Source organism: Doryrhamphus excisus, linkage group LG21, assembly GCF_037039965.1.
Source record: "Doryrhamphus excisus strain RoL-2023G ecotype Guam linkage group LG21, RoL_Dexc_Guam_v1.1, whole genome shotgun sequence".
NCBI lineage: Eukaryota > Metazoa > Chordata > Actinopteri > Syngnathiformes > Syngnathidae > Doryrhamphus > Doryrhamphus excisus.
Genome location: NC_136377.1, coordinates 10,630,156 through 10,648,014, shown reverse-complemented (window position 1 = coordinate 10,648,014; position 17,859 = coordinate 10,630,156). Strand labels below are relative to the sequence as shown.

The 17,859-nt window shown below is 42.8% G+C and overlaps 2 protein-coding genes across 3 annotated transcripts in view; one reads left to right on the top strand and one right to left on the bottom strand.

Annotated features, from left to right (window-relative positions):
- The window catches only part of LOC131138839 (uncharacterized), a 57,175-nt gene that overhangs the window by 7,466 nt on the left and 31,850 nt on the right, over positions 1 to 17,859 (bottom strand). The window lies entirely within an intron of this gene.
- LOC131138840 (A disintegrin and metalloproteinase with thrombospondin motifs 15-like) lies at positions 744 to 16,616 on the top strand. Its single transcript, XM_058088116.2, has 8 exons — positions 744 to 1,952; positions 7,855 to 7,987; positions 8,092 to 8,259; positions 9,938 to 10,221; positions 10,951 to 11,128; positions 11,223 to 11,395; positions 13,489 to 13,664; positions 13,752 to 16,616. The coding sequence occupies exons 1-8, from the start codon at positions 1,011 to 1,013 to the stop codon at positions 14,542 to 14,544; spliced, it is 2,847 nt and encodes a 948-aa protein (XP_057944099.2). The 5' UTR covers positions 744 to 1,010; the 3' UTR covers positions 14,545 to 16,616.

The following is a 17,859-nucleotide window of genomic DNA, read 5'->3' as shown; positions in this document are numbered from 1 at the left end:
AGGGTGGAATGCAGTGATTACAATGAAATCTAAACACAGTGTTAACAACATATTTAGCCAACTAATTCACTATCACAAGTCAGTTCTCCTTTTGTCCACTAGAGGTCAAACGTGATTCAGGCTTTGAAATGATTCCATAAAGAACCAAAGTTGAGTTTTTAGCACTAAAGAATATTTACAGTGGACGTAAGCCATTGAATACATGTCATTACACTCACTGGCCATGGTATTAGATATTATATGATTTCTTATGTTGTCAGGAATTATTTTACAATATTTTTGTGGAAATTCCCAGTACTTGTGCCACAGCAAACGGGATGTGAGGCAAACAATGAGTACATGCATCATCACTATTTCGCAGGAGTGTCCAAACCTTTTCGAGTGAGAGTCGCTTACAGAACAATGAAAGGACCACTTTGATACATTTTGTACCTTAAAAATCCCGACAAACTAATAAAAGGACCAATAAAAAACAGTTGAGGTCACAAATGGCCCGTGTGCCGTACTTTGGATACCACTGTTATGATGCATTTTTGTCCCTCACTACTCCAACAATACACATCACACATAAATTGTGCAGGCAAGCGCACCTCATTGTGCAAAGATTGTGGCATAATTATTCAGGAAAACATGAAGAAGCTGTCATGCGTGTACACTTTATATCATGCAGGTGGAAGCAGTGGACTTGGCTTCTCCAATGAGTCATCCCTGGTCACATAGACTCCAGCATGTTACATCCAATGAGTGTCTTCTCCAACGGACTGCCCCCTCGGAAAGTGAGATAGAGTTTCCATAATTTCACACAAGACCTAAATGCATAAAGTCGAACCAGCACACAGACAGGTGCAGCCCGGGGGATGGGTCAGGACCAGGAGGAGTTTGCACTCGTATAGAAATCTGCCGGCACATTGGAATATGCTCTTCATGCTGCTCTGCGGCTCTAGCTGCCTTTAATTGACTGATCTGATTTGAACCGTTGGGTGCATTCTTCCTTGGATGCAAACATCGTCATGTTTATCAGAACAACGTGCCTGCTCCACATTGTGGTGTCCCTGTCCAAACTGGTGCGCTGCATGGAAAGTGAACTTTGCTTCCCGGTCAGACTGGACATCCAGCAGCAGCATAATGACAGATGGGAGTCTGACAACTACGTGAATGCTCTCAATGGGAAATGTGTGCTAAGAATTGACGCTTTCCACCAGCAGTTAGAGGTGGATTTACAGCAAGATTCAAACTTTATCGGACCTCATGTGTCCAGCCAAGACGCACCGTGGCTCTCCAGTACGGATGTCACCACAGACCTGAGCCGGTGTTTTTACTCCGGCTACGTGAATGGTGACCGCTCCTCTTACGCAGCCTTGAGCCTGTGTAAAGGTGTGCAAGGTGCATTTGGCTATCAAGGCTGGGAGTATTTCATCAGCCCGGTGCGTAATGACACCACCAGCGCTGGTAGTGCGCACGTCATCCGGCGTAGAAACAGCAGCAACTTGAAGCCCAATTCCACCTCAAGATGCGCAGTGGACAACGACATAAGCCTCCACGTCAAGCGGTTATTGGAGAAATACAAGAGCGTTGACGACAACGGCAATGTGACCGAAACCATGCTGAGAAGGATGGGGAGAAGCAAACGCTTCGCTTCCGTCCCAAGATACGTGGAGACCCTGGTGGTGGCGGACCAGACCATGGTCGAGTTCCACGGCGACGACCTTAAACATTACATCTTGACACTCATGTCAGTGGCGGCAAGGCTCTACAAGCACCCGAGTATCCTCAACTCAATCAACATCGTCGTGGTGAAGATTGTGGTGATATTCGAGTTGGACAAAGGACCCAAGGTGTCTGGGAACGCAGCCATGACGCTCCGGAACTTTTGCACTTGGCAGAAAAAGATGAACAAGCACAACGATAAGCACGCCGATTACTGGGACACCGCAATACTGTTCACTAGACAGGTAATCAAGCACACTATAAAGCCTCTTGTGTATGTATACATATTACATATACTCACATTCAACAAGCTAAGTCCTTTGGCTTTCACCATACGTGATCGCTAGCATAACAAGTCTCAAGTCAGTGTGAAAACAAGAAAACAAAAAAACACAACACAATAACGCAAATGGTAAATAAAAACTAGCAGCTGAAGAACCTCGGATATATCGGAAATTCGCTCACAACGGACAGATAAAAAAGAACCGATTTTTCTGTAATGCATTTCCAAGGTGCATTTGTGAAAATCATTGCATATATCGGATTTCGCCTATTTCGGACAAAATCTCCAGTCCCGTTCCAATTTCCCTCGCATATATCGGATGGCCGCATCGTGGCGCTCAGATTCGCCGAATCGTGACAGGCCGCTATACGACGTCATTTGCAGCGTTGCCTGAGCTGATTTATATTCACGTCGCTAGGAGTGGTTTGGCGGGCGCGGGAATGTCAAAATCACTACGACCATGCCACCCAAACGAAAAACTCTTACTTTTCAGCAAAGGTACGATGTTGTAATAAAATAAATGAAATAACGTAGGCCTGACGGGCGTAACAGGGCCTAGCTTAATTAACAATTTGTTATGCTCAGAGTCCAATAAAGTTAAATTCTCATTACCTTACATCTCTTTTCATTGCCCAGTCCAGGTACATTGGAAACATAGTCAAGGAAGTGCCTTTTTATAACAGATAAAATCCGATTTCCTCATACTATACCGGATATAAATCCGATATATGCGTAAACCGGACATTTTCCGGTATACGCATATAACGGATTTCGCTTATATCGGACAAAACCAGTGGGAACAATTGAATCCGATATATCCGAGGTTTACTGTATTTACATTGATGGTGTCGCAAAGCACACTGGGAACCAGGAAGTGCTCCAAGAGACGCTATACCATATAGTCATACACAAAATGCATATTTCTGTCCTGCCTCACTGAAAATACACACAGTAATGTGTCAACTTCTAAATGTGTAAGAACGTCAATAATACTAAAGACTAAACAAGATGTATCGTTTTTGTGACACAATCTCTCCTGATATATCTCTGTGTGGCGTTTGCATGGTTTCCTCCCACATTCCAAAAACATGCTAGGTTAATTGGTGACTCCAAATTGTCCATAGGTATGAATGTGAGTGTGAATGGTTGTTTGTCTATATGTGCCCTGTGTTTGGCTGGGAACCAGTCCAGAGTGTACCCCGCCTCTGGCCCGAAGTCAACTGGGATAGGCTCCAGCATATCCACAACCCGAGTGCCGTTTAGACATTTGGGGCCAACCCGCAATGGCACTTTTTACTGCTAGTTGATGTGAGACAACACAATCTAATTGTTCATTTGTAGTGGTTAGTGTGTATGTAACGGATGCACTGGATGACTGACAGCTGACAGTTGTGACTTTTAGCTCATTGGCTAGTGCTCTCAACCACAGAGTCGGACCTCACTGCTTAAGAGTCACACTGCACTCAAGTTGACAGCTCGGGTTTTTAGCTTGATGCTTCAGGGCTGTGAGTGTAACAGATCCCAGCAGGGGTAGCTGTGCCAGTAAACCTAACTCCTTTAGCTCGTCGGCTAGCTGTTACCACGGCAAAGACGCATTTCTACTTCCTGTAGGTGTAATTCCCATGTGTCCCGATATATTTGCCTGCAGCAATTGGATTATCATAATGAACAGCATAAAATGACACATGAATATTCTGTTACCAAAAATAACGAGCATCAGTATACAGCAGTTCCCATTCCCCGCCCTCTCCCAGCTGTGTTTTTTGTCCTCCAAACTTGCCTGCTCCTCATTAAACAGGGTCATTGGGGGGAAACCCTGAGGGAGGAGGTATGATATACGTTGTGCATGTTCAAGATGTCACATCCTCGCAAGTTTATGCCCCCACCTCCTCGATCCAAGTCGGAAACCACGGGGTCACTTCTCCACAGCTGTAGTCAGCCTACGTAATGTGACCGCATCTCACCTCGCTGAAAGGCCTGCTTCTATTCTCCTGCAGCAGGATTGTTGACTAGGTTCCTTTTGCCACTGACACAGGACTACCCACACTCGTCATCCCAGTGTCACTTGCTTGCAATCGTCTTTACAATGCAGGCAAACATTCGAAGATTCTGTCATAGCATTCTATGAAACTATGTCTTTTTACATTACTTGAGCCGTCAACACAGTACCAGTTGCACTTGATTTATATTAACATGATATACTGTCATACAAATGGTTGCACGAGTACAGACTCTACACAGGAAATGATTAATGAAAGGGATGAATGAACATTTAAGGTGACTTTTACCTTCACTGTAGATGACTGTTTGCAAAGACACGATGTGGCAGCGAGATCAACACGGACACCACCTTCTTGTTTTGCCATGACTTATATTTCTAATTCAGTAGTGCCATATTGTATCTTTGGGAACAGTTGTCGAACAGCGTAACCTTGTTCATTTATCCCTCATGTAAAATTGCAAAGAAATGCATGTAAAATTGTTTCATGTATGTAAAACTATATTTGGAAAACTACAAAAACGTGTTTCGTGTTGACATTTTTGAGAATCCACCACTGATGACACAATAGACGAGCGACACAAGCTAACTTATTGTTCCTGTTTCCATGTAGCGGCCAACCAATAGGATGCTAACAAGGACGTTTTGTCATAAAAATAAATGAAAACAGAGTTGGACTCACACAATGTATTAACAACACAAGACACGTTAAGTGGAAAATGTATGCAACAAGCGACAAAATGAAGGTGTACATTTTTGACATTAACCAAAACACATGCTAACCGGGGCACACAAACCAAGGTTAAATTTTTTTGGTATGTTTTCCATTTTTTATGCACCCATTTGGGAACTGTTTTGAAAGTACTGATTTTGCATTGGTATTGGATAATACCATACAATAATAGAACGATATCCCAGCACTGACTCACTAATGTTGCCGTTGTCATTTGACTTAATGCTCACGTCACAGAACACCAATGTGGGGATTTGTGATACGATCGGCCAACATGTACCCCCACGACCCAGACACAGAACATCTAACTGTTGTGGATCACCACAAGACTAACTACATTTCCCTGAGATAGATTTTACATTGCTGTTTTATTGCTACTTCTGTCATCAAGACAGTTCTGACAAAAAGTCAGGACCTCACTTTTGCACACGGCAAAAGGCCAGCAGGCTGTCAATGTCTGGAAATCCATGGAAACATTGACATGTTGCTTTACCCTTATAACTTGCAAATTGCATTTAAATTGCCGCCTCGCACAAAAAAAAAAAAACAAGGGACAGATGTGAGAAGTGGGTCACAGTGGAGAACAAACTCATTGACACCGCAGGTTCTCACCTTTTTATGTTTGCTTATATTTTCTTTTGTCACTAATGACCTGAACTATCTCATCTCCAAGCATAATCACATCTGTAGATCATTTGCAAAAGTGAACAGTTGTGGTTTTGTTCTTTCTTTAGATATAATTTGTGACAACATTGAAAGTGTACATTCGGCACTGTGTTGCACATGTATTGTACAGTACATGCAGTATTACGAAGGATTTTAGACTCAATGTGTTTTATATGCAATAACTGCTCAGATGATTTGCAGTGTTTGCAGACGGAGCAGCTCGCAGCGGGGGCGGTTCTGTGCGGTCGGCTTTGTAAAGTTGTCCTGTGATTAGGAGGCTCAGTCAAGTGCTCCAAATGGAAAGGGATTGTCGCTAAGATTAGGATTCAAAATTGTGTGGTGACAAAAAAAAAAAAGATGATTTGGAAGCTGCCCCGGTATGGAAATGTTAAGTTTGGAGACAAGTCCCATTACCTCACATGGGTCGCTATGTGGGATGGCGAAAAGCATTACTTAACACCATCAAAGTTTGAGTGAACGCCACAGGCAGTTGACTTTATATTCCATTCCATTTTTATTATCTAGTTATTTCCGCCTGGTGTGAAAGAAAGTGGGCAAAAAAAGAAGTGAATATAATCCTCGTAGGACAAGAAACAAATAACAAACCTCCTGATTAGAAACACAACTATAGGCCTGTCACAATAACCTATAAATCTATTAACCGCACGATAAATTTAAACATGATCATTTAAACAGGCCTCATTATATTGACATGTGCATGCGTGTTTGAGTCCCTCCTCTCTCTCTCTCGCGCTACCAAACAGGTCATTGTGACGAGAAGAAACGTTTATGTAGGGAAGTACTTCCCCGACGGACCGCTCAATCATGGTGGCATGTCAACACAAACACTAACCCCCCCCCTCCCAAAATAAACATGTTGACACAGCGGCCTGAAACGAGTTAGTTTAGTTAGTGGAAAAACTCCCTATGCAACATGAATGGAAGCTAGCTGGGTTAGCTTAGTTAGCACACACTTCAGGCTCTGTGTGTGTTTACACCGTCTTGCCTTTTATCACGTGTTAATGCAAGCGAGCGTTTCACCACGCCCACAGACGTTCTGCAAGTTATCAATGAGGCGAGATGTTTATTCTTGATCCCAGTTCGTCTTAACAGTCAATTAACAGTCGCAACATACACAAACAAAGAGCACCACTTGTCTAATTGTGCAGACACAATAAGGGTGTCTTAAAAAATCACAATTGGAATTGCATTAGTGACTACATCTTCCTTAACTATAAGCATGGGCATTACAAATTGTTGAGAATTCTGTAAATGTATTGATTTGATTACAGTGTACTTGCATTATTATAGTATATACTATATTATTACATTCATGAATAAATGGTTTCAAATGATTGACACTAATATTGTTTATTTTTGTAGGAATATCGAGAAGCTTTTCATTACTTGTGGTCTTTTATTAATATATGCTGTGAAAAATCACCCAAAATGCAAATAAAATATGAGAATGATTGACATCTCAACTTTTAAGAACAGTCTCTCGTCTGACAGAACAAGAGCTCAACAAATCATGTCAGGGGGTCAGTTTCAGAAAGTAATGACAAAGATCTGCTACTATGATGGAACCTCGGTTTTTGTTATTAATTTGGTCATAAAAAGTCAGGTAAAAACAGAGATAGTCTTTGCCATAGGAAGTAATGCATAAAAATACTAACCAAAAAATGTATTTTGATAGTGAATAATCATGCAGAACTGCGATTGCCTAAAGACAGCTGGGATAGGCTCCGGCATACCGCCACAACCCTAGTGAGGATAAGCGGTATAGAAAATGGATGCATGGATGGATGATGCAGAAATCAATACAAAATCATTAGAAATTATATAATTGTTGATGCAGACATCCTGTACATCATGGTCAGACGGAATATTCAGTAGTCTTTCTCACCTTCTTTGTCAAATTGCTGGCACTTTCTTTGGCCCCATAGCAGGTTATTTAGCAGCTTCACCCAATAGAAAATGCATGGACAGTGAGTCAGCAATAACGAATGTGCTTTGTTTTGGCACTTGATTCCGTACAGAGCAAACTGACTAATTTGTTATGTGCCATATTGTACAAAAAAGAGGCAAAAAAACGAAAACTGCAGTGTACTTTGACTGTTATGGCTGGGAATCTTCAGGATACGATACGATTTGCAAAACATGGCTCACAATAACGATAATATCGCTGTGATTGGGTGCAACAGAACAAAATAATGCATTGTAAATATCATGATAGTTTGATATGTTGATATATCGACTGTATATGGATGAAGATGCACGTAACAATTAATTACCAAGAGTTTTTGGCAACTTTTGATGATTTTTAGAGCCATGACGTCAACACATTTTACTTTACTTTACTTCAAACAACCAACTCCATACTTAATACTACAATTCTGCATAAAATAAGACTGATTGAATCAAATGGAGTGATTATATGTTACTATGTTTGACTTGCTTTTACAGGATCTCTGTGGCGCCTCCACATGCGACACCCTCGGTATGGCTGACGTTGGCACCATGTGCGATCCCAAGAGGAGCTGCTCAGTGATCGAAGACGACGGGCTCCCTTCGGCCTTCACCACAGCTCATGAGCTCGGTGAGCCATCAATCATTCGCCGCACATTAACGCTGTGCGACCCAGACTCCCATGCTGTGAAATAAACCGAGCATTTGTGAAAGACATCTGTAATCTCTCCGCAGGACACGTCTTCAACATGCCACACGACAACGTGAAGGCCTGCGAGGATGTGTTTGGGAAACTGCAGGATAATCACATGATGTCTCCCACGCTCATTCAGATTAATCGCACCAGCCCCTGGTCGCCCTGCAGTGCTGCCATCATTACGGAGTTTTTAGACAGCGGACATGGTGAGTCTCCATGTGATCTTCTTTTGAGGTATTTTGTGAAGGAATTTTGTATAGATGGACACAAGCGCATTTGTTGACTATTTTAAACATATCTCAGAGTTACGCAATAATTTATATGCATTTCTAATTTATTTATGCATGTAAAACTATAATGACCATTTGGCCATTCATAATCCAAGGCAAAATGTTATTACCGTCCAGGGTCTAGTGTTCACAGACATGTTTTTACCTTGGCACGAGTGCCACCATTATGGTACAGAGTTTCAGTATGCATCACCTTGGGATGGGTCCGAGGCGGGATATCACGTGTATGAGGATGGAAGTTCAAGAAAACTTGAAAATCAACCGTTAATTCTATTGAACGACTCTTCTTGTGGAGTGGAGCATTTCACAGTCGGTGCTCATAAACAGGCTCCAGGGACACATAGCACTCTTATAACGTCATTTAAAAACAATAGGGGAACTTTAGGCAGCAAATATTTGAGTGTTGATGGCTTAGTAAATATGCTCATTGTGTTGACTGCTATTGTTTTGACTCTTGCGTTGTCAGTGAAGGAGTGCCTTGGCGCTTCTTTCCTCCTCATGATTTCTAGCCTGAATACAATCATTTCACTTCAATCCATGGCTGAGTATTTGCATCCATCCATTCTTTCTTCAGAAAGCAAAAATGGACGCAGATTGTTCACTAACATGCCAGACCGCAGAGCTCAGCCTGTGAGCAATGCAAAACTTTAATTTTATGCACTGCTCCGCATCTGTCCCAAATTAGTGGGTTTGTTTGGAGGAGAGTTACCACAGTGGTTTGGACAGCAGAGTTAGAAGCAGCCAGTGTTTCCCATACAGGTTGACTCCAAATAAAACAATGTTTACTCATGTCTTTACAACAGGAGAGCAGAGCTTTTTGAATGACCCTTTTCCTTCGCATTTTTGACAGAAAGTTTCATAATGCTGTAACATGGTTTCTCCTTGCCATCGCTCATAAATCCCAACTTTCAACACAGCAAGTGGGGGAGAATGAAGACATGCCGCAGCACGTTTGAGGCACTCTTCATGCCGTGCGGCACCCGCAATCATTTGTAACATGTTCACTTCTCCACACTCAATACGGATATTGCCAGGCGGTGTTTTTAACAAGTTAATCAGTAGTTTAATTCAGATTTGTGGTGAAACAGGAGGAAGCAAATTAGCATCCAATTACCACCCCTCTATTTGTGGCCTGTTCTAAATTTCCCACACAGCAAATTGCATCATAAACAGTTGAGAGCCTAGGGAACCATGTTTTTCTCCCAAAGCGTTTACCTGCATTTGTTACATTCCTCGTAGAGCTGAGAAGCTGTGCATCAGACAGCAAAATGGAACCCACTCATTTACTGACGATGACCTTTCATTTTTCCAAACACCTGCTCGTCAAAGTCTTCCTATTATTATCCAGTTCCTGGAAAGGTGGCTGCGTGTCACTGATTGCAAATGGAACTCAAATTTTTGTCTTTTACCAGGTCACTGGAACACTGAACAAGCTATTAAAAGTCAATCAGAAAGTTTGACTCTGTGACTACTCTAATTCCAACGCAAAAGGAGAAATCTGTGCGTTTTCTGGAAAGGTTTGCAGATGTGGTTGCTGTTTTAATAATGATGTCTACCATCCCAGGTAAAATGTGAATCAACTGTTCTATTCTAGGGGAGTGTTTGCTGGACCAACCACAGAAACCATTAGGCCTCCCAAACGTCCTCCCTGGAGCATCCTACATCCTAGAGCGTCAGTGTCAGCTGGCCTTTGGTGAAGATTCCAGGCCCTGTCCCTTCATGCAGCCACCATGCGTACGTCTGTGGTGCACAGGGAAGTCCAATGGCCAGTTGGTGTGTATGACTCGACACTTCCCCTGGGCGGATGGCACACACTGCGGTGATGGAAAAGTCTGTGACCGAGGGGTCTGCTCGGAAAAAGAGGACTACGGTATAAAGGTGAGAATGAGCTGGTTGGCGGAGAGATGCAAATCTGGTTCCTTTGCACTGTCAAGGAAACCCTGGAACATCTGTAGGGTGCAATACCTATGAGCTGACCCATCTGCCTGCATGTGTCAGTTATTTGGAACCCAAATTGGAATTTACTGAGCAGCCATGTGAGCCACATTAAATGACATCACAGGGTGGAAATGGCCTGCGGGCCTTGAGTTTGACACCTGCCTGTGCTCTACAGCAGGAGTTTTCCACTGGTCTCAACCTGGGACCCAAGCAGTGACCTATTTTTACACAAGTCAAAGTTCATGCTCCAACCGTATAAGTGGCCATTTATTCAATAAACACCATAAATATATCGCCAAGATTACAAAGTCTGCTCTGTTCCAAGCGTTCAACTGTTTAATAAAAATAGAAAAACAGCGTGACAAAACGATGAAGGGCTGCAGACTAATTTGGTCTGATGTGTAGGATAAGCTTTCACTGCTGATCACCTTGTTTAACTATTTCATGCCTTTATGCAACACAAAATGCACACTCACACATATTTCAACATCATGCATTAATCTGCCAACCAAAGATACCGAGTATGTTGCCATCTTGAATGCACAGAATTTCTATGTATAATGCATTTATTTTATTTGATTTATTTAGGGTAGCATACCATCTCTGGTTAAAATTTGTATCTAAAAAATGTAAGCTCACCAATCAACAGCTGATTGATGTATTTTCCAGGTGGACGGTCGCTGGGGTAAATGGGGTTCTTTTGGTACATGCTCCCGCACATGTGGAGGTGGCGTTCAACTGGCTAAAAGGGAATGCAACAACCCAGTCCCATCAAATGGGGGAAAATACTGCCAAGGGGTACGGGTCAAATACCGCTCCTGCAACCTGAACCGCTGCCCTGACACAGGTTAGCGTTGCTCAGAAAACAGTAATCTTTGCTCTCTTCAAGCAGTCCAGTTTCTCACCTTGTGTTCTCCCATACCTCCGTCCTTTCTGTGCAGGTAAGACGTATCGAGATGAGCAGTGTGAAATGAGCGGCCGCAGCTTCAGCAGTAACCACATCGCCCCCTCTGTGGTGTGGGTACCCAAGTACTCTGGAGTCAGTGCTGATGACAGATGTAAACTCATCTGCAGAGCGAATGGAACCGGCTACTTCTATGTGCTGGCACCCAAGGTAAAAACACCACAAATACACAACAGCAGATGAACTCCACCTCTCTTACGGAGTGATTCAATCAGGTTAATTCAAGACATTGTGGGAACTTGAGGGAAGGCCCTTTTCTTCCACAAGCTCATCTGGGAAAAAGTTTGCAAGTTGAATGACACTTTCTAACTGTTCTAACGTCAACGAACGTCACATCCATGACTTTCCAATCATAATGACAAGAGTAACACACATGTGACAAGCTGGATGAGCTGCCAGTATCTCTCGCTGATGCCAGATGGGAGACGAGTGCAAACCATAAGACTCGTTAAACCAAAACATGCCAAACATCACTCCAGCACAGTAGTCGCTCAACACACCGCATCCTCCAATATCTTTCATGCCAGGAATTTTTTACGCTCATATCATTTCCCATGGACTAGTCAATAAAATTTTGTTCATTTTATGCTTCTGTGGTGACTCTATTAGGACTATTAAAGGGATATTATGGGTTGGATGATAATGGCATAAAAATTAGACCATCCATCCATTTTCCTCCGCTAATCCGGGTCCGGGTCGTGGGGGCAGCAGTCTCAATAGGGAAGCCCACACTTCCTGGTCCCCGGCCACCTCCTACAGGCTCCACCGGGAGAACACCAAGCTGTGAGACATAATCCCTCCAGCGTGTCCTAGGTCTGCCCCAGGGCCTTTTCCCGGCTGGGCATGCCCGGAACACCTCACCAGGGAGGCGTCCGGGACCATGATTTGAACCAGATTTGGCCGCCAAAGGCCAGGTCGCCCAGGCACCCACCCATGACCGCCACCCAACACACACAATGCACTGGACCCTTACGCTTGCCCCCATAGGTGGTGGATCTATGAAGGGATTAAATTAGGAATGGGAAAAATTAGACATTGGATTATATCGTATGCATCACTTTAAATATGTAATCCTAAAACAATGCTTACATGTACCATGTAAACAGAAACATGATGCCATTTCGTGCAAAAGCAAGGTGCTGCCAGTAACTGTAGCACTGCATATGTGCAACAACAATACCTGTACTTGTCCACTTAAATAAACAAACAGGATAATAAATACCAGAATTAAAATGATAATGATAGTTAAACCATAGAAACAATAATAATAATCCTCTGTACTCCTGTTACTACTAGTAAAGTTAATCACAATTAAGGAGGGTAGTGGTTATTCTCTTTACCGCTAACTTTTTTTTAGGCACAGGGGTGATAATAGAGCTCTTCCACATGGAGGATGAGTGTCTATGGGTTTCTGGAAGATGAGCATATGGCTTCTGCCAGTTTATTGCTGCAAGACTTCAGTCGGCAGCCAGAGATGCTATCAGGTCCAGGAGAAAAAAAAAGTCTCTTCACAGATTGTTGGTCCTCCAGAGCCTGGTCGAGACGCTAAATCCATCGCTGTTTGCTGCTCTTGTGAGAAGTCTCTCACTTCAAATTGACAAAAAAAGTTATTCAGCTCATGAAATATAATATTGTCTGTGACCTCCTCTAATTCCAGAGCATTAAAGAGGTCCAGGTCTTTTGACTTTTGTAGCTCATTGTTTAATCAACCACAATGTATACATTTGAAGCTTTCCAGTATGGCCTGGCAACTTTAATGACCTGAATTCTTGATCTTCCAGACTCTGTGCAAGTTAGATGCATCAGAATACGTGTATTAATTTTAGCTTTGCGGCCAATAGTGATTTCATTTGTGAGCAATGTGAATTCACGTTGGCCTGCTGAGTAAAAAGAGTAATGCATACGACGAGGAGGAGTGGGGCGGGGGGGTTATCTTGCTGAGATAACAAGGGTGTGGAGTGAGCCTGAGCAGTCATGAGAGTTCACACTACATCATGTTGACCTAAGAGGACATGAGCACTCAGGGGTTCTGAATCATACAACAGCTGCATGCTTTAAACCAAAATATGATTTTACACCACATCCCGTTCTATGGCGGAGTGGAAATGCTGCAACCACTGCCTCAGCTTTTAGAACTAATTGCAATATAATAATAAGATGTAAAAATACAACAACACACCCTAAAAGACATTATCTAAATCAAGTGCTGTGTTTAACGCTTAGCACGTGTGTGTACACCACAGGTTGTCGATGGAACGCCGTGCACTCCAGACTCCCTGGGTGTGTGCGTTCAAGGAAAATGCATCAAGGCTGGTTGTGATGGAAAAATTGGCTCGACCAAGAAGTTTAACAAGTGTGGAATCTGCGGCGGTGATAATAAAAGCTGCAAGAAGGTGTCGGGACTCTTCACCAAGCCCACGTGAGTACACTGTTTGTCATGGATGCCAGTCATTACTGTCATTGTGCTATCAAGTCCTGATTGACACTAATGTGTTTTGGCACGCAGACATGGCTACAACTTTGTGGTCATATTGCCAGTGGGTGCAGCCAATATAGATATCCGTCAGAGAGGATACCAAGGAATGCTGGGGGACGACAACTATTTGGCGGTGAAGAACAGCGAGAGCCAGTACCTGCTCAATGGCAATTATATGGTGTCAGCGGGCGAGAGGGACATCATCGTTAAGGGCAGTCTGCTGCGCTACAGCGGCACCACTGGTCTCTCTGAGACCCTCCAGGCTGTGAATCCGTTGGGCGAGGCCCTCACTGTGGAGGTGCTGTGTGCAGGCAATTTGACCCCCCCTCGCATACGCTACTCTTTCTACCTGGCTAATCAGAACAAAGAGGACAAGACTCTGAAGAAGGACGCTCGTGTGAAATCGCACAACAGTGTTCTGGCTGATGACAGCGTCAAGGAGAGGGGGTCGGACATTTTGAAGAAACCTTACAGTAAAGAGCAGCCTCTTCTTGAGAAATGGACATCCACATCCTGGGATGAATGCTCGGTGAGCTGTGGCGAGGGTTTCCAGAGACGAATGGTGCAGTGCTTAAGATCGGACGGGAAGCCAGGATTGAAATGCGAGCCTTCCCAAAGACCGTCAGCCACCAGAACCTGTGGAGACCCATGTCCAGAATGGCACATCGGTCAGTGGTCGCCTTGCTCCAGAACCTGCGGTAAAGGCTTTAAGCGACGAGCGCTGCACTGCAGAGCCCAAACAGGACACCTGCTTCCTAGAGACCACTGCACTGGCTTACGTAAACCACAGGAGCTGGACTTCTGTAAACTAAGGTCTTGCTAAGGGACTCCAAAACCTATATTAGGACTGAAATGAATCCACCAGCATATTTCCCCACATGCATCATGAAAAAGGAAAGGAGGATGAAAGGTGTAGAATGAATGCTACAATCTTTTTTCCCACCATTTAGACCACATTATCTCAATCCAGAAAAACAACACTGAACAAAGTCAATATAGAGCTGAATCATGTGAATATGCTAGCAAGCTATTTATCTTACTTATGAGTCTGGAACCCATTTAATGTCATAATACTTTAAATGTTGGCATAGAAAAGATTTTTTTTTAAAAGGTATTTTTTGTAGCCAGCCAGGTGCATAAATACATATTTGGATTCATTTGTCAAACATAATGTGAGGAAAACTCACCTTTTTCTGATATTTTATTCAATCCTTGAATAGATTTGCAACAAAACATATCATGTTTTTCTTTAGCTCTTGTTAGCCTTGTGTCATATTGGCTGACTTGTGGACTAAACTACACGTTTTGCTCCCCTCCCGCCTGTACTGTACTGTGTAAACTGCATCAGGGGTCACCACAGCAAATCAATGTCCTCCATCCAACCCTGTCTATCTGACTCTCTGACACCAACTACCCTCATGTCCTCCTTCACTACATCCATAAACCTCCTCTTTGGTCTTCCTCTACACCTCCTACCTGGCAGCTCTAAACGCAGCATCCTTCTACCAATATATTCATCTCTCCTCTGGACATGTCCCAACCATCTCAGTCTGGCCGCTCCGACTTTATCTCAAAGGCCTCTAAAATGTAATGTCCCTCTGATGTACTCCTTCCTGATCCTATCCATCCTGGTCACTCCCAATGAGAACCTCAGCATCCTCATCTCTGCTACCTCCAGTTCTGCTTCCTGTCTTTTCCTCAGTGGCACTGTCTCTAGACCAAACAACATGGCTGGTCTCAAAAAGACAACAGGTTCAATAGCATAGGTGTGTCCCGATCTGATATAAATATTGGATATCATTCCGATATCAGCAAAACAAATCATCAAGCTATAGCTGCCTTTATCTAAAATGTCAGATAATGGCAAGCCGATACAAGCAGTCCATTCCAGACTCTGCACCAGAAATTTTTTGAAATGTGCTTGGCAAGTTTTTTTTTTTTGTTAAAGTCCGAAAAGGATGTCCCATTGTGGCACAGAACCGGAAAGTTTAATACGACCAACCTCATCAGAGTATTTTAAACAGCATCACAAAAAATGCATTAGAATATTTGCAAGACCCCAGCTCCCCTTCAAACATCCGTTGCTGAAACATTTGCAAAGCATGAAAAACTACCACAGGACAGCAAAGAAGTCATTGGCTAGAACAGAAAAAAGCTAGCCCGTATGTGGAGAGCAATGTCGGTTTTAATGCTTCATTGAGCAGCTTGACTCTTACTACATTATGCCAGTCTGACGCACTTTTAGAGCTTCATTCTGACCTGAACAGTGCAATTCCAACGCCGTATATGTACTGTATCTCCAACTCACACCTTTTTTGTCCCTTCATCCTGGGAACAGTGAGATGCATTCATGGACACTCCGAACATTACAACAATGTATTTGTACAATTTGCTGTATTAAGTATGCACAGAAATCCTCGAAAGTACACCCAAACCATGCCAATTCAACTTAAACGGTGGTGTCTTTGAATGCAACCTTCCATTGCTCATAATAACACGGTTAAAGTGTGATTCAAAAGTATTAAAGAAACTTGCGTTTCTGCTAACCCTGTTCAAGACCAGTCACTGGTAAAGGTACTCAAATGCTCTTTCTGGACACTCAATGACATCCTGTAAATCTACTATATTATTCTTATGATGCTCCTTAAAGGGCCCGCATTGTCCAGTACAACATTCTGTCACAGGATGGATCCTTTTGTAGTCAGATTTTTGTTTCTACTTTTTAATTTTATCAGCTTTTGCACTTTGTACAGCAAAAGGAAGTTGACTTATAAGAGCTGTACTGTATACTATGTATACATTTATTCAGCTCTGTGCAAATTCAAATCATGTAAATACATCTTTAATCTTTTTTTTTTTTTTACATACAACTGAATTGTCTTTGAATATATTTATTCCAAATAAAGCCTTGAATGAAAAGGTTGACTTCATGTTGTTTTATTGAACTACTTATTGTGTACTGGGTGCATTGTTCACTAACATAACACGCAACAAACATCTGCTGGTGGACTTTTTACACATTTTTCAGCGAAGCGTAGATAAATCACAAAATAAAAAAAAAAGTCTGTCCTACATAAGAGCAGATAGAAGAGAAGCTGGAGGGCAGCCAATGGAAATATTTGTTTGTTCCCCCAGTGGCCTCTTGCCTGGGGTCACAGTCAGATCTTGTTGCAGGTTTGATGGCATTAATTCTACAAGACAGATTATCAAAAAGACTCCTCCATCTGAACGTTTTCCCAAATACAGCTTGAGATTTGGAAGGCACGCCTCATGCATCAGGAAGCTGAAGTTTTATTGGAAGCTGGGTCACTTGGATCACTGTCCAGTTTAGACTTTACACTCAGTGGACACCTTATTAGGTAGACTTGTACATGATAATAACTTGCAATACTAGGAGACTGCGTTGGGTCCCACGATCCATGGGGGACCCTATTTTGGGCAAGGGGGCACATGCAAAATATGTGCATTGCTGCCGTGAGCACAAAGGCATGTCTTTGAGCCGAAGACAGGAGAGTCACAAACACACTCCGGGTACCCGTTTCCTCCCACATTCCAAAAACATGCTAGGTTAATTGTCCACTCCAAATTGTCCATAGGTATGAATGTGAGTGTGAATGGTTGTTTGTCTATATATGCCCTGTGATTGGCTGGCAACCAGTCCAGGGTGTACCCCACCTCTTGTCTGAAGACAGCTGGGATAGGCTCCAGCACAGTATTCTGGTCACTAGGCATTGGTAGTGTTACACTGATGTGAGACATGACATTATCTTCAAACTGCATGGATAGAGTGAAAAAAAAATCTCCCACTTTGTTTTGGCTTATTAGTATGTCTTTCTTCCCCACGCCGTTAGATTATTTTATAATAAATTTGTTAAGCTAGCGACAGCCATCTCTTATATTGCTGCAGTGATCCCGTAGCCTGCCAATGTGTTGGAGAAGGAATGTTTTGGTACCTATAGAGGTGTTATTTCAAGTCTACTGGGCTCGAATAATGTTATAAAATACTATAAGCAGGTTTTCTGTGCTCTAACTAACTAATTACAAAATTATTTTGTTTATTAATATTGAATCCTACATTGCGGAAATTCACTTATGGCAGTCAGATCTGGAGACGATTAACGGCAAAAAATGAGGTACG

What these genes read in the sequence shown, in the direction of transcription:
- LOC131138840 (XM_058088116.2), top strand. Translation starts at nt 1,011, where the DNA reads ATGTTTATCAGAACAACGTGCCTGCTCCACATTGTGGTGTCCCTGTCC. An exon ending in CAATACTGTTCACTAGACAG is followed by an intron (nt 1,953 to 7,854) that starts GTAATCAAGCAC and finishes TTGCTTTTACAG; the next exon opens with GATCTCTGTGGCGCCTCCAC. An exon ending in GTTTTTAGACAGCGGACATG is followed by an intron (nt 8,260 to 9,937) that starts GTGAGTCTCCAT and finishes GTTCTATTCTAG; the next exon opens with GGGAGTGTTTGCTGGACCAA.